The sequence below is a fragment of the Osmerus mordax genome, chromosome 22 (assembly GCF_038355195.1).
Source record: "Osmerus mordax isolate fOsmMor3 chromosome 22, fOsmMor3.pri, whole genome shotgun sequence".
Classification (NCBI taxonomy): Eukaryota; Metazoa; Chordata; class Actinopteri; order Osmeriformes; family Osmeridae; genus Osmerus; species Osmerus mordax.
Window position 1 is genome coordinate 2213602 of NC_090071.1, and position 22778 is coordinate 2236379.

Sequence of the window (22778 nt, forward strand, 5' to 3'; positions counted from 1 at the left end):
ACTTTGTCCGGTTTGCCTCTAAACCAACAAAACAAAACAGCTCTCAAACTGGGGTTTCATGTCAGTTAGTTATTTTAAGCCAACAAGAATCACACACAAACCACACATTAGATGATGGCATGTATTTCATTCATTTTATAAACCCTCTCCATTCATTCCACAAAGTGGGAAAAGCTTTTCCTTTTCCAAAACCAAAAAATAATCCGATAGACTTGTCTTCCACTTCTTAAAACAAATATGGTAATCCAACAAAGGCTTTGTCGTGGTTTTTGTAGGGTGGGGTTTAGCTACAACAGGTCTGTAGACTCTCTGTCGGCTTATAGTCTGGGGATAGTCCTAATTAGACTACCTGGGGTGGGTGGGGGCAGGTGACCCTTGGGTCACATGGCAGGAACAGGGGCGGGTCATCTGCCCACCTTGCCTAGGCGATGGTCAGTCTTGGGGTCTGCGATGATGGCCTGGACAGCCACGATGGCCTCGTTGATCTTGGTCTGCAGGTCACGGAGCTCCTCGATGTGGAGCAGCCGCAGTATCTGGGCGGCCTCGTTTAAGGTGGCGTCTGCAAAGGAGAGAGGGGAGACACATTCAATACTCCATTTTAAAGATATATTTTGTGTGGCGTTTTGTATGCATTATTGGATAGGGGTAAACAGGAAGAGAGAGAGGTAGGAAGGTAGACAGAGAGAGATGAAGACATGCAACAAAGGGCCCAGGCCGGATTCGAACCTGCTGCTTAAGCTCATGGACCTTTACCCGGTGAGCCCTCAGCATTCAACTAACTTAATGACAGTGCTTCTATTGACAGAATACGAGATAATTTAATTGGGTTCTTTCCTGTTTCCAGCTATACCTCTTTGTGTGTTATAGAAGCCCCATTGTGTAGTTCTAGTTATAAGGCTTCCCCCGTGATGACATAACCCCTGACATAGCATGATATTATCCTGACAGGATGACAGGCCACATCAAATGATGTGGTTTCTTGGGAAATGACACGGTCCTCTCCACAAACACATGTCAACACTTTGCTTCCTTTCTGCGGATGTGTCTCACATTCAAATGGAGAGTTACTTGGCATAATGAATAGGTCTCTTCACACCAGCTTTCCTGTCCACCCTTATATCAACGTTGCACAAAGCCAAACCAAAATCTGTTCTCTGCCTTCTGGTCATGTCCTGGTGCATAACGTGTAAACCATTGAGTACCTATTTAGATTAAACATTTGGGTACGTAGAAAAGACAAATCAGAAAGAACCTTCTGCTCACTGAGGGTCATTCGGAAAAAAACACTTGAGATACTTGAGAACACTGAAATATGAAATACAACCGACCTGTGGAACGCTTTCACTGAGGAACTTTGTAACATGGGTAACGTACAGAAATTTCACGTTTGAGCCTGGTGCGCATTAACCATGACAAGCCCCTCGCTCACTCACCTCCAGTATCAAAGCCGAGGACGTGCTTATCCAAGGCCACGGGTAGACCCTAGAGAGGAGCAGGCAAAACAGGAAGTCATACATCACTGCAATTAAAAACCAATCAAGGTCCACAGGAAGTGCCAAATGTACCGCCGGTCAACTCTGGAACAACTCCAGAGGCTGGCCACTGAAGAGAGACGTCAAACGGTAGGCGTGCAAGGAGGTCATATGTTGTTCATTTTACCGAGATGAAAGGCTGAAAATTACAGAGCTGTGGTACTAGTTAAGATTACGAGTGTGTCCAGAATTTGTTTGCAGTTCATGTTAAATGAGGCTGAAAGTAACCATCTAGGATAAATACAGTTTACCCTCCTACCTGAACAGCTAGCTAGCTAGCAATTTTCCCCCTTGGATCAATACAGTGCTACTCTACTAAGGCTGAAGACCATCTTCCGACTTACCTCTTTAGACTGACTGGCCTTCAATATGGCCTCAGGGCTGAGCCTCTCTTGAATAAGGATCCTGATGGCCTTTTGGATCAAAGATGAAAAAAAATAAAGAATTGAACGTGTGTTAAACACAGCAACGGTGGTTCCTTGTGCATGCTTCCTGATCTGCATACTGACCTTCAGCATCACAAGGTAGTCGTCGTGGCGTTGGATGTTTAGGATGTTAGCCAAGGCCATGACACCAGCCTTAAAGTCTGGGTTGTTGCCTTCAGAATCAAGACACACACACGGTTGTGGGAGTGATTAGTCAGTCTGGTGATCTAGCTGACACAGTTGGGTTGTCTTGCCTACTTCAATGTACCCTTCATCTAGTTTCTTTAATCAGACATTCGTATTATAGTGAATCGTGGAGGACATAACTAGGAGGAGGACAGAGATGGATGAACTTAACCCTTGTGTTATCTTCGGGTCATTCTGACCCATCAGTCATTGTGACCCACCGTCGTATTGCGACAACTTTACCGCATACAAAAACAAATTGAAGCATTTTCTTTTAACCGTTGGGCTGTCTCAGACCCCCCACATTGCGAAGGTTAAAAGAAAATTATTTTTATTTGTATTGCTTAAAATTGGGTAAACACAATGTTGGTTCGTTATGAACGAACCATCATTCATGTGACCCGAAGGCAGCACAATGGTTAAGAGGAGGAAGGGGAGAGAGAGAGAGGAAGAGAATAGGAGGAAATAGTTGGATTAGACAAAATAAACATTAAAAAGCGTTAAAGAGGAGTGTGAGTGGGGTCACTGTGGCTCAATACAAGAATGGGAGGAAGAGAAAGAAAGATAGAGGGGGAGGGATGGATGGGAGGGATGGATGGGAGGGATCTGCATCCAGACGAGGATGAAAGGAGGCCCTACTCACTGTCCAGATGGATGAGAGGATCGGATGGTTTCTCAGTGTTGCTGGTGGTTGTGGCCTGTGGGCAGTTCTTGTACTTATCCACTGTTTGGGGAATAAGACGAGATAAGCCCTCAATGATTCCAGTTAGAATTTCTGAGACAATGATGTCATCTAGTGGACAATCTGGGAACTTTAGTACAGTGAAAGCAGCAGTATGTACAATTAGTGCAGAAGAAAAAAATACATAATAGAAAGATCAAAGAAAGACAATAAGCTTTTTTTATATACAAATTTGTATGAGTGTCATTATAATTTACTGTACCATTGTCACCATACTCAAAACGAACAGCTAGACCCAGCAACCAGTCAACTGCCTCTGGTCTCTCTTGGACACTGAATGGACAATTTACGTCCTGAAGATACTGTGTAATTAAAAGAATACATTTTTTACAACCTAGACATTACAACGGAATTACATAGTTCAACGACAATGATACTGTGAAGATTATGTTTATGATAGAAATTAAATGTCTGCTTCCAATCTTCTGAAGTATTAAGTACTGTACATGTGAATTAGATTAGTTATATAGTTGGGCGGTGACCTATGTAAGAGTGCAAGTGTGTGTGTGTGTGTGTGTGTGTGTGTGTGTGTGTGGTGGTCCGGGGAGGGGCAAGAACAATCCATCTGGGTGCTTTTACAGTCTGCCTTACCATCTCAAAGGACTTGGGCCATTCGGAGCTTGGGATGTTTCTCAGGTTGCCGCGGTCTTCGATTTTATAATGTCTGATTTTCTGATCCTCAATCCACACGATGAAATTCCTGAATTCAGTCTCATCTGCACATCACAATACATAATAACACGATGTTTCAGTCGGTCAGTTTTCTGCATTATGTTAAGTAATATAGGTTCCAAGTGCTATCTCAATAAGTCATGATGTAATGCTGGTATGGAAAAAAAGTATACTGTGCAAGTACGCATAATTGCTCCTGTCTGACTTTAAACGATACCATCACTGGCGTCCAATGCACTCCATCTAGGGTATCCGGCTAGTAACCTACCAGGCAACCTACCTAAGTGATTCAATAAAAAGCTCCGGATGATTTTCTAACTAACTAACTAGCCAGTTGCAGGTACTGTTGTTCGCAAGTCTCCAACTAGCGACACTGGCCTAGCAAAAGTAAAGAGATTGTTAGCTAGCTTAGCTAGCTACCAGCAAAGCATGGCAGTAGAGTGTTTGATTTCCAACCGTTTGTTTAAAAAATCGCTTGATTCTGTCCTACCTTTGCAATCAAATCCAGATGGGTTGTGATAGTCCAAAGCTGTCAGCTTTCTTTTAAACATTTCTACATATGTTTGTTTAAAGCAAATGTGCGTCAGCTAGCTACTTAGTTGCGTCTGGCAGGCCAATGTACTGAATGAATGGTAACTTCCGGCAGCTGATGATCACGTGACGTCCCAGCTAACACTGTCCTGCAATGACTAAACATATCCACGGGTCGGCAGCAGAGCGCTATCAACAGGACTTAAACAATTCAATGACGGTCTCCAACTCCGCCTTCTTTTGCAAATGGTCGGACAAGATAAAAAATATATATATTGCAGGACAGTATGTTCATTCGCAATGATCACTACATAAACCACCTGACCTTTACCAGCACACAAGACAAAGACAAGCACAACAAAGGCATTTACAAAACAAAACAAAAATGACGACATAATACGTGGCCAATCAAACGTGTTTAAAACGAATCCAGCCACCCAATGGGAACGGCGTACTGGAGAGCGTGGCGGATGTTAGTCAATTTTGAATTTTCAGGCTTTACCACAAGAAGATACGGGATCGCGCCCAAAGTAAGTGACTGAATAGCAACACACATTTTATTTTATGAGGTTGTGTTTGGCATAAATTTCATATTCAGCGATGTTTTCAATGCAAAATATTAACGTTTTGCGTTACATGGCAGTTGCTTTCATTTGAATCTGTAACGCTAGCATGGCCAGTATCTTATTGGCTATCTGGCGCCCGGTAGCTACCTAGCGTATACTTTGTTGCGAGCTAGCGTTAAATATTATCCGTTTCAAAATGATTCATTCAAGAAATATAGTTTATAATAGCTACCCGATATCTAGCTACAGTACCTTCCTTATACCAACTCGTCCAAGTTAAGCCACAGGCTACAGCGTACACTCAATTGTAATCAAAGCTTTCGAGGTGTCTAAGTCAAACATAACGTTACAGGTAGTCAATCATGAGTTGGGCGGTGGAGGAATGGAAAGATGGTCTGTCGGGGAAAGCCCTCCAGAAGGTCCAGGAGCTCGAGGGCCAGCTGGACAAATATAAAAAAGAGAAGAACCAGAAACAGTTCCAGCTGGACTCTCTGGAGGCTGCCCTGCAGAAACAGAAGCAAAAGGTACAGTAATGATCGTGCTATGGTAACCAGTTCTCTGTCCAGAAGCAGTCGAAAATCTTTTTTACTTTTCTTAAATGCGAATATTCTTTCAACATTTTTCTAACTCAGCCAGCGCTTTAATTCCTAAGAGGAAGAGGGAGACCAAAACCATACAATACATTGACTTTTTTATGTCTGTGTGTGGATGTCCATCCGTGCATTACGTTTGACCATCGCGATACTCTGGTCAGATGGACAGTGAGAAGAGCGAGGCATCGGCTCTGAAGAGGGAGAACCAGAGTCTGTTGGAGTCATGTGACTCTCTGGAGAAGGCTCGTCAGAAGGCAAGCCACGACCTCACGGTGAAAGAACAACAGGTGAACTACCTTGAGGGTCAACTGAGCGCGAGCAAGAGGACCATCGAACGCCTGGAGCAGGAGCTGAAGAAGTGAGTATGCTGGCAGGAGCATGACTGTAGTTAGGGTTTCTGGGCCCCCTGGCTAATTTGTACTCATCATACAAGAAGTGGGAGTCAGATGGCTGAGTGGTTAGGAAATCGGGCTATTAATCAGAAGGTTGCCGGTTCGATTCCCGGCCGTGCGAAGTGACGTTGTGTCCTTGGGCAAGGCACTTCACCCTACTTGCTTCAGGGGGAATGTTCCTGTACTTACTGTAAGTCGTTCTGGATAAGAGCGTCTGCTAAATGACTAAAATGTAAACAAGAAGGTATGGGGTTCGGCTGGGGCCCCTGTCTGACCAGGGTCCTTAGAATTGTCCTAATCCCCCCCCCCCCCCCCCCTCCTGTTACGGTTCCACTACAGGAGTATATATTAGCTACATACCTTTACAGTTTTAGTCACAGGTAACGCAGCAACTGATCATACGCCAGTGGTTATCAGTGAAAGTGTTGTGTTCTTTTCACAGGTACAAGAATGACTTTGACAGGTCGCAGACCTCAAACTCGTCGGACCTGCAGTCCTATTGCACCCCACAGAAGACCTTCGCCACCCCTGCCGCCACTCCAAGTTTTAGACAGAATGGTAAAATCTGATTTATATATATTGTCAACAGCAGTCAAGCTGTTGTCATTTGATAGCCCGCGTTGTAAAATCGCACATTCAATGTACATTTGTCTGGAATTGGATGTATTTGAGTTTTTTTCTTCTAAAGACAGTGCTCTTTCCCCCTCTCACCCTTAGATTCCAGGCTAGAAGATCTACAGGAAAGATATAACCATGAGTTGGAAGAGAGGAAGAGACTGGAGGCTGAGCTGAAAATAATGCAAGTCAAAGTGAGTAGTTTTGTAGTAGAGGTGGATGCATATAATTAACAGACAATAGAATTTTACAAAAAAAATGTTTCTTCATGGAAAGATCTTTTTAGATGTATACAAATCGTGCATGTTGTGTTTTATCTCAAAGTTGTTAAATCAGTCGTCCGTGAGCCACAAGGACATCGCAGCCCGGCAACAAGCTGGCTCTTCGATATTCCCATGGCAACAGCAGAACCAATCGCAGAGCCGCCAGTCCCAGGGCGCCATAGAAACGCCACTGAAGAGGCGTGGCGGTGCGACGTCCTCTGGCTTCATGTGGAATGCGGAGGAAACGCCTGTTAAGACGACCCAACGAATCAGCGCGTCTGTATCGCATGGCGACTCTGCAGACTCCTCCCACCAACAGATGGAGCAGCTAAGGACCCTCAACCACGGTAGGAACATTTCCCCCACCATTGTTAAAACTATTGATAGCGATTACCAGCCCTGTCTCAGTTCTCTACCCCTCTTCTCTACATCGTGTGCTCATCTCTGACACTTCATGCCTTTAGTGTGTCATTTAACTCTGCTCCTAAGTCTATAAGGGACTAGGCAATTGCATATATATATATTTGTGTATAAATGCTTCTTGTGTGCAAGGCATTTGAGAAACAGGATTTTGAATTGCATGGTGTGTGGCCTGGCTAGGCCATCTCTCGGAGTGCCATCTTGTGTCTCAAAAACGTGTTTACGTCTCGTGGGTCAGAGCTGAAGAGCAGAGTGGGTGAGCTGGAGCAGCGAGTGGCCGCCCAGGACAGGGAGGTGAAGAGCCAGACGTCCAGGCTGCAGGAGCTCCAGGGCCAGCTGGACCAGGCCCGGAGAGACCTGACAGAGAAGGACCGCGTCCTGGGCAAGAGCCGGGACGACGTCGCCAAGGCCACCACGCAGCACGAGCAGGCTGTCGCCAAGGTAACGGAGAGAGAGAGTGGGAGTGTTTAGTCCATCTCTTAACTGTCTTGAACGCAAAGTACAGCAAATTAGCGTGCCTCACGTTCTGCGTGCCTCACGTTCTGCGTGCCTTTCCCAGTGTGCGTCAGTGGAACAGAAGCTGAAGCAGGTGTCTGAGGAGATCAGCTGCCAGAGGCACAACGCCGAGAGCTCCAAGAGAGCCCTGGAGCAAAAGATTAAGGATCAGGAGAAGGAGAGCCAGAAGGTCAGTCGTCATTTATTTGTCCACTCTTAACCTTGTCCGTGACTATGACTATGATGGTTGTTTATTCAGACGAAAACATTCATTGGAACCCATGTCCTGGCATCTTAAGTTTTTGATGAGCTTTCAACACCAAGTTAACCTCTTTTTGTGTTTTTTCAGGAGCTTGCGCACCTGCAGAGCAGCCACCAGGCCCTGGATCAGCAGTTCAACCAGACCAAGACCAAGCTAAACCAGGAGATCCAGCAAGCCAAGAAAGACCACAACATCGTCCAGTCTGAGCTAGAGAAGGTAAGACAAGTCCATCGCAAATGAGGATGACATATTTGTCTACACCTAGCTCCAAGTGACGTGTTCTAGTATTTTTTAACATTATTATTAATTATATTGTCTCACGATAATGTAATTTTACATTTCGGCCATGTTGCTGATCTAGCTTTTTCTCTTTTCCACCTCAGGTGACATTCCAGAAAGGTCAGATGGAGAAAGAAGTGGAGGAGCAGAAACAGAAGTTGTTCCGGTCCGAGCAGAGCCTGCAGGCCAGCCAGACCAAGGAGCTTGACATCAGGAAGAAGTTTGAGGTACGGCAGACGTCTAGTACCAGTGTTCTCTCTCACGGCCCAGTATTTACTAGGTGATCCTCACCTTTTGAAGCTGATTGCGACAGGTGCTGCTAATTGAAGGGTGTGTCAAGCAAGCTTAGGAGTGTCCTGTTCTCAGATTTGAAATCTCTTTTTGTTATTTGATGTTTAACGTCAGAGTCTCTCTAAGTTCTGTGATGATATTTGTTGGTTTGTCCAGGAGTTGCAGAAGGAGAAGAACAACCTGAGCTCCCAGCTGGAGCAGGGCAGCAGGAAGCTGTCTCAGCTGGAGGAAGAGAGGAAGACCTGGGAGCAGAACCTGAAACGCAGCCAGAACATGGTGGAAGACCTGAGAGGTAGACTACATTTACATTTAGCAGACGCTCTTATCCAGAGCGACTTACAGTAAGTACAGGGACATTCCCCCCGAAGCAAGTAGGGTGAAGTGCCTTGCCCAAGAACACAACGTCATTTTTGCAGAGCCGAAAATTGAACCGGCAACCTTCAGTTTACTAGCCCGATTCCCTAACCGCTCAGCCACCTGACTCCCTACTATCTCCCTTCTATCTCACTGTCTGATGTTGGATTGGGGGGGGGGGGTTTGTTTGGTTGTTGTTGCGCTTGCACTGTTTTAAAAAGTACAGGAAGTAATGGTTTTAAATGCTTTATCGTAACAGCTAAAACTGAAGCTCAGGGTGAGGAGCTGAAAGGACTGAAGACAAAACTGGAGAGTCAAGCCATGTCCTCCTCCCAGAATCTGGAGAACCTGAAGAAAAGTCTGTCCGACACGGAAGCGAAAATAGAGAAGTCCCACGGCGAGCTGCAGAAACAAAAGCAAGAGGTGGAACAGCTGTCAATCAAGCTGGTCGCCATGGAGAACGAGAACAAATACCTGAAGGCAACCTTGGGCAGCAGCCAGAAAGAGTGTGTCGACCTGAGAAAGGAACACGAAACTCTGCTTCAGTGGAAAACCGAGAAGGAAACTCTTATTAACGACACGGAGACCGTGCAGCAAGGCCTGACCAGCAGAATCAGCGAGCTGGAGAAGAGCGTGGTGTCTCTGAACGACGACCACAGCGTTCTAAAGGATCTGCTGAAAACTGTAGAAGAGGAGAAGGCGAGTGTGTGCGGTCAGATCGACTCCCTCAAGGGTGAACTGCTCAACAAGTGCACCGAGCTGGAGGAGAAAGAGCGACTGCGTGAGGAGCTCCTGGCCCAGCTGTCTGAGGTCGGTCAGAAGCACTCCAAAGACCTGGAGAACTTAGGTCTGCAGGCCACACGCCTGGAAGACCAGGTGAAAGACCTAGAGAGCCGTCTCCAGCAAGAAAGCGAGAGGGCGGAGAGGGCAGAGAGGTCCCACGTGGAGCTCTCGGAGCAGTATCAGGTAGCCTGCGACATGGCCCAGTCCAAAGACTCTGTGATCGAGCTGGGCCAGGCTGAGGTGTCTCGGCTCCGGGAGAGTGTCGCCCAGGCATCCGCCCAGCTGGATCAGCAGCAGGCCAGGCTTGCGGAGGAAAGGGGCTCTCTCCTGAGGGAGTGCGAGGAGAGCGTTGCTGCAAAGGTGGAGGAGGCGGAGCAGGCCAAGCTGGAGCTGATCAAGTCTCAACAGGAGCTCTCCTTCTTCCAAGACCAGGTTTCGTCTTTAGAATCAGCCCTGAAGTTTCATAAAGACCTGGGGGCTGACCTGCAGATTAAGTTTGATGACTTGGTGAAAACTAAAGATGATCTCCTGGAGAAGCTCTCTGAGGCTGAAAAAAGGAAAGGGGGTTTGCAAACGGAAATCGATGCCCTTTCGGAACGGGCGATGGCTGCCGCCAAACTTCAGGAGCTGTGTGACGCACTGACAGCTGCGGATCAAGAGAAACAAAATGCCCTACAGAATATGTCAGAGGCTTTAGCCCAGACAGAGAATGACATCAAGACACTCACAGCACAGACGAATGCTGCAGAGGACAAGGTTTCTGAAGTGGAGAAGCTCAATGAACAGCTGTCAAAAAAAGTACAAGAGATTGAAAAGGAGGGAGAGGCAAAATATCAAAGCCTTCACGATTCCCTGAATGAAGAGAAAGATATTCTGCTGAAGCAGATCTCTGCATTTAAGGAAGAGCTTTCTGAGAAAGAGGCTTCGGCAGAGATGCTTCCTGCTTTGAAAACCGAGCTTGAAGAGGTAAACCAGATGTGTGCTGACCTGAGAAAGTCCTTAGATGCTTTAGAGAAGAGTCATGCGTCTGCTCTTGAGCACAATGCAAACCTGGAGAACAGCGTGGAGGAGAAAATCAAACAAATCGCCTCTCAGGAGAACGAGATCAAAGACGTCTCCCAACGACGCCATGACGAATTTGAGAAACTGAAGGAGGAACAGGAGAGGAAATGCAAAGAGGCAGCAGAGGCTAAGGAGTTGTGGGAGAGCGCCTCGTCAGAGCTCTCTAAGCTCAGGGAGGACGGTGCCTCTCGCGACGGCAAGCTGAAGGAAGTCAACGAGGCCTATAACCTGGCTTGCCAAGAGGTCGAAAACTGGAAAGAAGCCGTGTCGAACCAGCAGAAAGAGATGAAGTCAATGAAAAGTTATTTGTCTGCCGCTACCAACAGCCTAGAAGAGAAGGACAACGAGATCAAGTATCTGAAGGAGAAGTTGAACCATGCGCAAGCGGAGCAGGCCAAAGCAACCGATGCCCTGAAGGAGAAGGTGATGAGTATGAACAAGATCAAGGTCCAGCTAGAGATGCTTCAAATGGATCTGGAGGACAACGAAGCCTGCATCAGCTCCTACGAAGCTCAGATAGAGGAGCTGAGAGGAACTGTGGCCGCTCTGGAGGTCAGACTAGCGGAGAGTGAGACTCGGAGGTCCACTCTAGAGCAAGAGTTGGGAGAGATCAAAACCCAGAGGTCCGTCTTGGAGACCCGGTTTGAGTCCCTCGAGGAGGAACTTTCTTTAAGGAGCACTGAAATCACGCAGCTTGCTGCTAGTTTGGAGGATGCGCACAGGCAGAACCAGACTCACCTTGCCTCTGCTGACCAGGTGAGTTCTCTGCAGGCCACGGTCGACGGTGTCTTGGAGCAGTTGGAAGAGGAAGTTAGGAAACGGGGAACTGTCGTAGCTGGTGTTTTGCAGCTGGAGGCTAACGTGGCTCAGCTAACTGGGGAGAAACTCAAGCTGAATGCTAACTTGGGTCAGCTAACTGAAGAGAAACTCCAGCTGAATGCTAACATGGCTCAGCTAACTGAGGAGAAACTCCAGCTGAATGCTAACATGGCTCAGCTAACTGAGGAGAAACTCCAGCTGGATGCTAACGTGGCTCAACTAACTGAGGAGAAACTCCAGCTGGATGATAACATGGCTCAGCTAACTGAGGAGAAACTCCAGCTGGATGCAGACTTGAAGAGGCACGAACTGAACTCCCGAGACGAGGTGGAGGCTGTCAAACGAGAGAACGAACGCCTCCAAGCGGCGCTCCTGAGCCTGACTGAAGATCACGAAGGTCTGAAGGTTGCCGTGGAGAGGGCCGACCGGAGTAAGGAGGAGGCCGGTGTGAGGAACCAAGAGTTTGAGAGGGAGCAAGCAGAGTTGCACAGGAGGCTCGCCGGGTTGCAGGAGGAGTCGAACTCGTTCAAGGAGCAGTATGACGGCTTGCTGGCCCAAGTGACAGAGCAGCAGTGTCGTCTCCTACAGCTGCACACTGAGCATGTGCAGCAGGAGGAGGTCAGGAGAACATCAGAGTCGATGGTGGTCATCAGCTCAACACTGGAGGAAGAGGACGCCACAGGTGAGTCGAGTCATTATGATGTCATCATTTGGAGTAAGAGGATTTTAAGATTCAGTGTTTTTTACTTGAAATGAGACCACTGACGATGCAACTAAGCTGTAGACTTTTATTTGTGTCAGCTTCAGGGGCAAAGCCGTCAGACAGAATCAACAGCAGCATGGAGGGGGTGAATGTCGGAGGAGAAGAGCCGTCGATGAAGTCTGATGAGTGGGAGGAGCTATCTGGTGTGTTTGAGGAGCTGCTCCAGACCATGGAGGAGAAGGAGGAGGAGGAGCAGAGAACCTCCCTGTCGCCTCCACAGGAGCGGCTGGAACAGCAGCAACATCCTGCTCAGCAGGTAAGACCTTTCCAGGAAAGACATCCTAGGTTTAGAATGTCCACTAATGCTATTCCTTTCTTCTTATCTCCGGTTTTTAACCTCTGATGTATCGAAATACGGTATTGTGAGAAGCTGGGTGGTGATTGTTTTACATTTCCACAGGAGGCCTCAGACAGCATTGAGGAGCTGATCTGTACCGCTGCACCCGAACCCATTGAGAGCACAAACGGCAGCATCACGGGTAGCTCATCTCCGACAACCACCACCCCTCCTCATCCCCACCCTGTACGGCCAGGGTCCGACCTGGAGACGAGCGGGGAGGCGGTCCAAAGGCTGCAGGGGGAGCTCCTGAGCCTCCACGCCCACTTCGACCTTCTGACCTCCGAGATGGCCCTCAGGAAGGAGCTGTGCGCCCAGCTGGAGGTCAGAGTTCAGGCGGCCGAGGAAGAGAGGTGTGGCTCCATGGAGAAGCTCTCCGCCGCGCTGGAGGAGAGACGGGAGATGGAGGACAAGCTGTCGGCGCTCACGGAGGAGGCAGACTCTCTGAGGCTGCAGCTGCACACGTCTAAGTGCCAGATGTCTGACGTCCTGGAGATGCTGGAGAACCTGGAGGTGGCCAAAGGTAGGGAACATCAATCACGCTTGGTATATGATGGAGAAAACGCCTGGAGCCGTCTGCAGAAAAACAAAGACTTTGGATGGATTTGGTTCCGTACTTTTTTTGTAAAAAATTTATGCCGTAGTTAATTTGACTGTTACTCTCCTCCAGGTGGCTGGGACGAGCGGTTCCTCCAGCAGGAGAGTGAACTGAAGAGAGTTCGCTCGGAGAAGGCCAACCTGGAGTCTCACATCCTGTCGATGGAGGCGGACCTCGAGACCATGCAGGGCCACAAGCTCCGCCTGGAGGGGGAGGTGGAGGCCCAGCGCCGGGCCGCCTCTGTCCTGGAGCAGCAGCTAGGGACCCTGGGGGCCGACGCCAGTCAGCTGAGGACGGAGCTGGGGGCCGTCACCGAGGACCGGGACGAGCTCGGCCTCTCCCTCGCCCGGTGGAAAGACGAGGCGGAGAACCTTGAGAAGACCAACGTAGACACCAGGGAGCTCATCAAGATCCTGGAGGAGGACATCCGTGAGGGGAAGAAGGAGCTCGGAGAGGCCGTGGGGAGCCTGGAGAGCTTGCAGAAGGAGAAGGAGCAGCTGGCGGGGCAGTGCCGGGCCTTGGAGGAGGCGGTCACGTTGGAGAGCAGAGGGAAGGAGGAGATCCTCAAGGAGCTGAACGCGTTTAGGGACGACCGGAACGCAGCCTGCCTCGACTCCGAGTCCATGGTCACCAAGATTCAGAGCCTGGAGGGAGAGGTCTCCCGTCTGGCCCAGTCGCTGGAGTCCTCCCTGCTGGAGAAGGGCGAGATCGCCTCCCGCCTCAACTCCACCCAGGATGAGGTGAGGCAGATGAGGTCGGGCATCGAGAAGCTGCAGGTTCGGATCGAGTCCGACGAGAAGAAGAAGAAGCACATGGACGAGCTGCTGAAGAGCGCCCAAAGAAAGGCGGAATCTCTCCAGGACCGCATCGAGTCCCTGGAGAGAGAGGGGGAGGTGACCGAGGGGAACCTGGAGGATGCCATCATGCAGTCCGAGGCTGCCAAGGCCGAGCTGGAAGGGGTGGAAGAGGAAAAGCAAGCCCTGGAGAAGAGGATCGAGGAGACGACCGAAGAGCTGAACAACCTGAGGGCGGAGAAGGAGAGGCTGGAGAAGGAACTGTTCCAAAAGAACGCCGAGATCCAGGAGTTGAAGGCGGCGAAGCAGGCCGCTGCCACGGAGCTGCGAGAGAAGGAGGCGGAGAGGGAGGATCTGCAGAGGTCTGCGGAGGAGTGGCGGAGAGAGGGAGAGAGGCTCCGCACTTTGGAGGAGACGTGGCAACAGGAGAGCGAGAGGCTGGCTAAGGCTGAGGGAGAAGGCAGGAGGCTGGAGAAGGAAGAGTGGGAGGCTGAAAGAGAGAGGCTAGAGGGAGAGAAAGGAGTCCTGCAGGCCAGCCTGTCTTCCGTGGAGAAGGAGAGAGATGAGAGGATGAGGTTAAAGGAGGAGAGGGAGAGTTTACGGTCGTCGGTCCTGTCTCTGGAGAGTGCAGTCAGCCAGCTGCAGCATCAGCTCGAGATATCCTCCCTCTCCATCTCACAACTCACCCAGGAGGTGAGCTACTCACGGATCCCTCTTGTAATCCCATTCCTCCGTGGCTGTAATAGATTAACCCATGTTTTGTTTCCTTCTTCAGGGAACCGCCCTTCAGCAGAGCAACGGCCGGCTTCAGAGTGACCTGGAGGACGCTCTAAAAGAGGCCAAGAAACTGAGAGAGGATTTGGAGCAAGACAAAACTGCACTTTCCTCTCAGCTGCAACAACAGGCAGAGAGCTACAAGGTTAGGAAATTAAAACATAATATTATATTTAAAAGAATAATAATATTGGGTGGGTGTCATGTAATTGTGTTTGTGGAACTGCTAACTGTGTGCCGCTCTGTTTTTCCCTCATCCTCTCAAGTTATCTTTGGAGGAAGTGACCTCAGAGAAAGAGGAGCTGAGGTGTCAGCTGGCTAGCGTGCAGGAGGAGAAGAAGAAGGAGGAGGAGGAGGAGAAGAAGAAGGAGGAGGAGAAGAAGAAGAAGGAGGAGGAGAAGAAGAAGGAGGAGGATGTGCTGAAACAAACCCAGCAGCAGGTGAGGCTTCTGGAAACGTGAACACAGACCTTGTTTGGTTTCCATCCTGTGCTGCTCCTTTTGACAGGCAAGGAGAGAAAAGACCAAAGCTATGAATCAGCTCCTCCCACAGCAGAAAAATTATAATCAAAATCTCAGTTTCTTTGAGGTTTTTAGGTTGGTATTGGTGCAGTTCTATGGACATATGTGAAGCCATCTGTGACACTGCTCGTATAAAGGACTATACAGATAAGATTTGAATAGCCACAGGCTTCCAAGGATCTCCGTTACTCAGTCTCTGTCTGTAGTGATGCTGACGGCTAAGTTCAGCACAGTGGGGTCGACGTTTAGCCATAGTTAGCGACGCACGTTCAACATTCAGAGTGAAGTAATACCCTCTGTGGTGGTTTTGCAGGTGTCTGAGCTGAGCTCTCGCGTCGCCCGCCTGTCCAAGGAGAGAGACTCCGCCCTCAGCAAGATGAACCTGTGGATGAAGTCCTGCAAGCAGCTGGAGAAGGAGAAGGAGGCGTTGTTACAGGAGGGTCACCAGCAGGGGGAGCTCATCACCAACCTTCAGAGCAGCAAGACCGGAGAAGGTATCTGGTTTTATCACTCTCCTGCGCTTTAATTTCCTGTTCCCAACCAGAACATAACGGCAGACATAATGTTCTTAAACACCTGGCGCTTTAATAGCATTATCTGGTTTACCGTTGGTGTCTGGTGTGTCGTTGAGTAGCTTCTGTCATTTTTAATCCTGTTGTGTATTGAGAGGCCTGCTGGTCAGAATGTCGTCTAACTCCCTGATGTTGCAGCAGGTGGAGAAAGCAGTGAGGTGGTTTTGGCCAAGCTGCAGGAGCTGAAGAGAGCTTTGGAAGAACGGGAGAAAGAGTTGGAGGAGAGGAGCAGGGAGGTGGAGGAGAGCAGGAAGGAGGTCGAGGAGCTGAGTGAGGCCTTGGAGGAGAGGGGTAGGGAGGCGGACGAGAGCCTGGACAAGTACTGCAGCTTGATGGTGCGAGTCCACAAGCTGGAGGAGACCAACGACTCCCTGAAGACACGGCTGGAGCAGATCAACCAGCAAGCTAGCAGCGCTAACGCTAACCAGGGCAGCAGGACCCCCAGGCGCCAAAGCAGGAAGTCGATCCCGAGGACACAGGAAGCAGTCACGGAGGACACGGAGAACAAGGCCGGGGGTCAGGGGTCAGGGAAGAGGGGGTCAGGGAAGCGGGGCAACGACGGCGACAAACCCTCCAAAGCCCAGGAGACCTTGCACAACCTGGCCAAGAGGATCAAAGCGGGTGCCGTGGCAACCACGCCCAAACAAGGAAGCCATCAGGAAGAGGAGGAGTTTAGGCCGGAAGGACTTCCTGAGCTGGTGCAGAGAGGTGAGTCTTAATGAGGAACAAAGTGGGAGTTCTGTCAGGAACAAACCAATCTCTCTGTCTCACTCTCATCCCTCTGCCAGGTTTTGCTGACATCCCCCTTGGGGAGGCCAGTCCCTTCATCATAAGGAGAACCACAGTGCAGCAGCGCTGTAGCCCCCGCCTGGCCGCCCAACACACCTCGGCCCCCCCCTCCTCCTCCCAGAACCAGCTGAGGCATGGCACGCTCTCACCTGCTGAAGATGGCAAGCTGCCGAAGGTGAGCCTTTTACACGCGCGCACACCGACGTGCTTGCTCACACACGCACATTTTGAAACACTTCAGGTTGGCAGAGAAGATGAGGCTGGCGCCCCAGAGAGACCACTGACCCCTCAGTAGTCTCACAGAGAGACCACTGCCACCTAGGTAGTCTCACAGAGAGACCACTGCCACCTAGGTACTCTCACAGAGAGACCACTGCCACCTAGGTAGTCTCACAGAGAGACCACTGCCACCTAGGTAGTCTCAGAGAGACCACTGCCACCTCAGTAGTCTCACAGAGAGACCACTGCCCCCTCAGTAGTCTCAGAGAGACCACTGCCCCCTAGGTAGTCTCACAGAGAGACCACTGCCCCCTCAGTAGTCTCAGAGAGACCACTGCCACCTCAGTAGTCTCACAGAGAGACCACTGCCCCCTCAGTAGTCTCACAGAGAGACCACTGCCCCCTCAGTAGTCTCAGAGAGACCACTGCCACCTCAGTAGTCTCACAGAGAGACCACTGCCCCCTCAGTAGTCTCAGAGAGACCACTGCCACCTCAGTAGTCTCACAGAGAGACCACTGCCCCCTCAGTAGTCTCACAGAGAGACCACTGCCACCTCAGTAGTCTCACAGAGAGACCACTGCCACCTCAGTAGTCTCACAGAGAGACCACTGCCACCTAGGTAGTCTCACACAGAGATTGTGAGTGAGGGAGAAAGAACAATGAAAGAGAGAGAACAGAGAGTGGGGAAGTATGGCCTTTCTGTCCACGCTACAGAGAGGTTGCTTAAACACCATGGCAATGAAAAGGCGTGTACAAGGTGGGAAAGATTTGTCTTCTTCTTTCCAACGGGAGGAAGGAAAAGGGGGTGGAGGAGAGAGGTGTGAGTGTTTTGTCACGCTAACCTGCCACTGACCTGTCATGGGAATCCTCCTTCCCCCGTCTAGATAAAACATTTGACACACCTCAAACTCTCACACACACACACACCTGCTTGACAAAGCATTCAGATGAGATAAAAGAGAAATAAAACACAGTAATATCAAAAAATTTTTTTTACTTGGACAAACCTTTCTTGCGGATCAGCCTCTCCTACTAATTACTCTTGGGACATTATGGGATGTTTAGTTCAACTGGGTGGAGGGGAGGGGGGGGGCTTGACCCTCCATCCTCTACCCTCCCAGGTCGACCCCTTACCCAGCTGAAAACAGGCTTGGGGCCCCTCTTAAATAACTATTTAGGGTAGACGAGCCCATGCCATGATGGTCCCGCAGCGAGTCAGGTCAGCTGGACTGATCTCATCCACAGGAGGACAGCTCAGGGAAGGACCTTGTAGGGGGGATTAAAGAGGGTTCATGAAAGGGGCTCAGGTAACCAGGGCCACCTGACTGACTGGTCGTGTCAGTCTCTATGGTGACCGCTTTCTGCCTGGTCCGTGGCTCTGTAAGGCAGCCTGACCTTTGACCCCTTATCTCTCTCTCTACAGGTGTTGGAGCCACTGTGTCTCCAGAGCCCCGTAGTCAAGGAAACCCCTGTGACGGACAGCCCCGACTGGAAAGGCTTGTGCGTTAGCCCCGCCCCCCACTCTCAGGAGAGTCGAGGACGGAGGTCCCTGAGCACACGGAAAACTCCGGAACAGCGGGAGAAACGCAGAGAGGCCTTGAGCTCCACGCAAGGGGAGGAGAACTGCCAAGTTCAATAGAGGACAAGCAGAAACAGCACTGAATAGACCATCATCTGTGGTTAGGTGGTAGAGTAGGTGGGGTTAGCGCTTGATTTAGTCAGTCCTATTCAGCACTACAGGATAACCGGAACAGTGCTTATCAATGTTAACAGATAAATCAAGGGCAGAAATCAAGAAAGAAACGATTTTATCAAGTGTGGTTCCGGTTGCTGGTCCAGACTAACACCTGGCTAACACAAGTTATCTCTTGCACAGCTTTTAACTGCTTAGGTCGAATACTATTGGCTGTAACTCCAGATTCATCAGCCTTAACTGTTTAGTAGATTTTTTGCCTCCTCCTTTACTCTGCTGTATAATAGCTTGCTGTCTCAATAGTGTCAGATATGGCGCTGTGTTTCTCTGTGGCAGCTGTAAATGTTTTATGACTAATGTTTTTGTTGGAATGTTTTTTCTATGTTTTCTTTGATCACAGTGCTATTTTTTTCCTGTGTACTTTTGGCATTTCACTGTCTAGCTTTTGAGTCCTGTGCCATTTGGGTACTGATTGCTTCTTAGTACATAACAGATGTTGCTTATATTTTACTACTTTTTTATATTAAACATTGTGTTCACGGTGTGAGCCATCTCTTCCAGTCATTCACATTGCAGCACACACAGTGCTGATCCCAGCACCGACTTGGTAGTTTTCACGCTGTCCTTTGTCAGGCAGTAGCTGCTGCTGGCGTTAACCATACAGCTCCCACCCTGACTCACTCTCCCTCACACACACACACAATATAAAAACGACTCCTTTCTAGAACAGCAAGACTATTTTATCGCACACGTTCATATGTCAAGTGTTCTCACACGAGCTTGTCAGCAGTCAGCTCCTCACACACACACACACACACCCCCCCCGCTGAGAAGATCAATGCAACGTCCTCTAAGAAGGTCGTTTTTTTGAAGCAGGAGTGCGAGAGCTACTTAAGTTAGTGTGTCGAATGCTAATACAAGGAAGGATAAGAGGAAAGTGCTGTTTTTCGTCCGTCGTGCAGTCAAGCTGGTGAGGACAGAGAACGAGGAATTGGACTACTTATGTAATACACAGCTGAATTGTAATGTCATCCATCATTGAGAGGGGGGGTCCGTGCTGTTAGTGTTCCCCTCACATCAAACAATTTGGGGACCCCCCCCCCCCCCAAGATTGTATCAGAAGAGGCATTACGCCTACCAGATAAGTATCAATGCACTTTTTGTAAAAAAAAAGTTTCTCTCTTGGGGGTCGCTTTGGATAAAAGTGTCTGCTAAATGAATACATGTAAATGTGACCACTTCTACAACGCACTCCTGTATCGGAGGTTGACCCTCCGTCAAGTATTTCAAGGCTGCTGTTTTGGAGGGAGTGTCTGGGCAGCTCAGACAGTAGAATGTTCACTGCTGCAGCTGTCCGAAACAAAGGACTGGTTCTTCAGTTATTTCAAGGGAGTCAGATGGCTGAGCGGTTAGGGAATCTATTAATCAGAAGGTTGCCAGTTCGATTCCCGGCCTTGCAATAGATGTGTCCTTGGGCAAGGCACTTCACCCTACTTGCCTCGGGGGGTATGCCCCTGTACTTACTGCAAGTTGCTCTGGATAAGAGCGTCAGCTAAATGACTAAATGTAAATGTAATTAGGCCTATACTCTGTCACTGTTGTAAAGGGACTTCTGTATTGTGGCATTGGTCTCTTTAATCAGTAGTAAAGAAATACATTAAAATGTATAGATACTCTGAATGGCTTCCTTTTACATTAAATGCAGTTACATTTGATGAATCAATTTCATGCAATGGATCACATGGCTGTGCATCGGTCCCGTTAGCTAGCCGGCTGTGAATAATCAATCAATCAATGAATGATCGATTTGATAGAAGGCTAATTTATGAATGGAGAAATTGAGCCTCTGCTTTCTGTGTCTCCCACTCCTTCTCAACACCCCCTTCTCTCTTCATCCCTTCCTCTTCTCAGACCACAGCAGCCAATAATGTAATCAGGAAACTCTTCCTAGCAACAGCTTCTCTGCTTAGAATAATACTTGAGCCCTCATTCCCCCCTCCCCCCCCCCCCCCCCCCCCCCCCCCCCCCCCACAGCCAAGGGCCCACAGAGCAGATTTTCCACACACAGAACACACAGAAATCCAAAACATACTGCTACATTCACAAACACTCTACAAAGTCTGACGATTCGCTGTCAACAATTAAACTTTCCCAACAGACACACGCAACAATTACCAACATACCATTTAAACCTCCACACACTACTGGACAGTACCGACACGTACACACACATACTTTCCCAGGGCTGACTGACTGTCTGCTGGCCAATTTCTCAGTGTAGATGTCTGTGGAAGTTGGCGTAAGCCTAAGAGCCAGTACCAACCGGTGCTGTGAGAGAACCAGGACATGGGAAGTGAGGCCATGGACCAAGCCAAGCTGTGTTTAGTCTGCCGCTGAAACAAGTGTGTGTGTCTGCGATGTGTGTGTGTGTGGGTGTGTGTTTCTGTGGTGTGTGTGTGTCTGGGGTGTGACCGTGTGTGTGTGTGTGTCTGGGGTGTGACAGTGTGTGTGTGTGTGTCTGCACCCACGATGTCCCTGTATGCATGACCTGCTCCATTCTCTCCCCGGCAACGCTGTCTAAGCAACTGTCGCCGCGGACAACGCCGGGGGGCCAAGCCAGTGACAGGAAGTTGAGAACGAGGGAGTGAGCGGAGGGGGTGATGGAGGGGAGCAGGGAGAGATGGTTAGAAGTAGAAGGGGGTGACACAGGGATAAACATATGGTGGGATGGGATGTTGTCTGGTGAAATTGGTCAGCTGCCAGTCTGGCAGGATAGTGTGAGAAACTAGAACTGGAAACGATGCATGAGAGATGGGAATAGGTGAAGTTAGACGCAGGGCTTGGTAACAATGACATGGCGCATTCGGCAGGTGTCACTTTGCACCGTTGTTCGACAGCATCTGGACATTGTTCTTTTTCATTTGTGACATTTGACAATGTGACTTTATGTGATTCATGTAGGTCCAAGTTGGGTCAATCGCAAACCTCTCACATGTGCCACATCTTTTGTTAGTAGTAAACAACCAAGTTGAAAAGAAATTATGTATTTTGGTCTTCTACAAAATCACCACGGTAACCGCCATGAGCAAGGCCAGGTCTCTTGGAGATACAAGCCCGCGCTATTCTAGCCACGGGCTGAAATTATATGAACACGAACATGAGCGTGTGCGTCTTCAAGTGCATGCCTATCCTGGGCATGATCACAAGTCTACAAACACACATGTCCAGACTGCTGGTGAAGGACAAAGTCCTCACGCACTGAGCGAAGAACAGTTCAACTTAACTTTTTAAGTTGTTGCATTCTCCAGTAAACGTGGCTGCCATAAGTGTTTGGGATAGGGTTGTCACGGTTGAAACATTTAACCACCAACAAGGAGTTTCCGTTGGCGCTTTTTTTTCTACAAACTTGTGTTAGCTTAGCTAGCAACTAAGCGAACACTTTCTGTATGGCCTACAGCCCCGTTCAACCTACAATGCCGAACAACAACCAAGAGCAATCAGGGTTTAGAGAAGGCCAGTGAATAATGCAACATCCAAACGTTAATTCTCACAGATCAGTCTGAATAATGGATAACGGCAGCTGTTGCTCAGCTGAGAGCAGACATAAGCCAAATACAGAAAATCCCCTCAGATACTTGGGACATACGCAAACTGACACGTTGAAATTTGAGTTTTGCACAGGTACAGCAGCTGACCAGTCACTGCAGAATCTTCAATCGTTTTTAGATGGACACATTTATTTACCATGACCATTTATGGTTAAACTACTGAGCCTTAATGATGAAAAGGACGCTGTATATGCCTATCCATGATTGTAACCTCTTTGAGTAAACTAGTCCTACAGTTGACAGCATTGTTTATTCGACAATACATCCGACTTCAGCCAGTCTAGAACTTCTCCAGTAGATAGTAGCGAGGGGCATGGGTCATGATATCGGTGCGTTCAAGCGCAAACAAATTAAATGGTCAAACTATAGTCTACTATACTAAACCTCACTCAAAGAAAATATGTTACCTCGTTACGTGGTCACGCATGAGTTGACGTTTTGTCTGTTGATTCTGGCTCGCCAACTGAATCCAGTTTAGATAACATGACTTCACGCTCCAAATGCCCTTTTCTGATTGGTCAACGAAGGCGACGAGTTGTGTTCTACTGTCCCAGAGTTGATCTAACTCTCCTCATCCCAACACTGGCATCATTGTAAAAACCGGACTCCATCACGCCGTGGGTAATAGCCTACCTCCAGTAGTGGGGTCTACAGTTTAACAGTTTTAACAACGATAAGAAGATGGAATGGGTGTTGTTGATTGAGACAGGAATTGATTAAGAATTGAGAATACTGTATTTTTCAAGTCATATAAGAATCTTGCTTACCAGTTACATGGGTATACACTCATTGTACAGTTATTTGACATGATTCGTTTGATAAAATCT

The 22778-nt window shown here is 48.8% G+C and overlaps 3 protein-coding genes across 3 annotated transcripts in view; 2 read left to right on the top strand and 1 right to left on the bottom strand.

Moving 5' to 3' along the window:
* The window catches only part of ero1a (endoplasmic reticulum oxidoreductase 1 alpha), a 99446-nt gene extending 87500 nt beyond the window's left edge, over positions 1-11946 (top strand). Inside the window, exon 17 of the transcript XR_010879352.1 lies at positions 11936-11946. The gene's annotated coding sequence lies outside the window, so the exon portion shown is untranslated. The remainder of the gene's footprint in view (positions 1-11935) is intronic.
* Positions 121-4179, bottom strand: rtraf (RNA transcription, translation and transport factor). The gene is made up of 8 exons (XM_067260385.1): positions 4048-4179; positions 3477-3601; positions 3088-3187; positions 2787-2867; positions 2042-2130; positions 1877-1945; positions 1434-1482; positions 121-559 (listed from the first exon to the last, which is right to left on the bottom strand). Exons 1-8 carry the CDS (start codon positions 4106-4108, stop codon positions 405-407), a joined length of 729 nt encoding a protein of 242 aa, XP_067116486.1. The 5' UTR covers positions 4109-4179; the 3' UTR covers positions 121-404.
* cenpf (centromere protein F) lies at positions 4602-18878 on the top strand. The gene is made up of 23 exons (XM_067260948.1): positions 4602-4618; positions 5007-5178; positions 5409-5605; positions 6082-6197; positions 6357-6448; positions 6579-6864; positions 7176-7378; positions 7497-7622; positions 7782-7910; positions 8078-8200; positions 8421-8556; positions 8878-9966; positions 10090-10600; positions 10637-11964; positions 12084-12301; positions 12446-12905; positions 13053-14467; positions 14550-14693; positions 14815-14988; positions 15383-15563; positions 15780-16349; positions 16430-16605; positions 18074-18878. The coding sequence occupies exons 2-23, from the start codon at positions 5017-5019 to the stop codon at positions 18287-18289; spliced, it is 8052 nt and encodes a 2683-aa protein (XP_067117049.1). The 5' UTR covers positions 4602-4618; positions 5007-5016; the 3' UTR covers positions 18290-18878.
* The last annotated feature ends 3900 nt before the right edge of the window (positions 18879-22778 follow it).

Bases quoted from the DNA above. Each gene is read 5' to 3' on its own strand.
- cenpf (XM_067260948.1), top strand. From the start codon at position 5,017: ATGAGTTGGGCGGTGGAGGAATGGAAAGATGGTCTGTCGGGGAAAGCC. The intron at 7,911-8,077 runs GTAAGACAAGTC...TTTCCACCTCAG, and splicing joins TCCAGTCTGAGCTAGAGAAG to GTGACATTCCAGAAAGGTCA. The intron at 8,201-8,420 runs GTACGGCAGACG...TGGTTTGTCCAG, and splicing joins ACATCAGGAAGAAGTTTGAG to GAGTTGCAGAAGGAGAAGAA.
- rtraf (XM_067260385.1), bottom strand. From the start codon at position 4,108: ATGTTTAAAAGAAAGCTGACAGCTTTGGACTATCACAACCCATCTGGA. The intron at 3,602-4,047 runs GTAGGACAGAAT...TGTGATGTGCAG, and splicing joins ATCTGGATTTGATTGCAAAG to ATGAGACTGAATTCAGGAAT. The intron at 1,946-2,041 runs GTCAGTATGCAG...TTGATCCAAAAG, and splicing joins ACTACCTTGTGATGCTGAAG to GCCATCAGGATCCTTATTCA.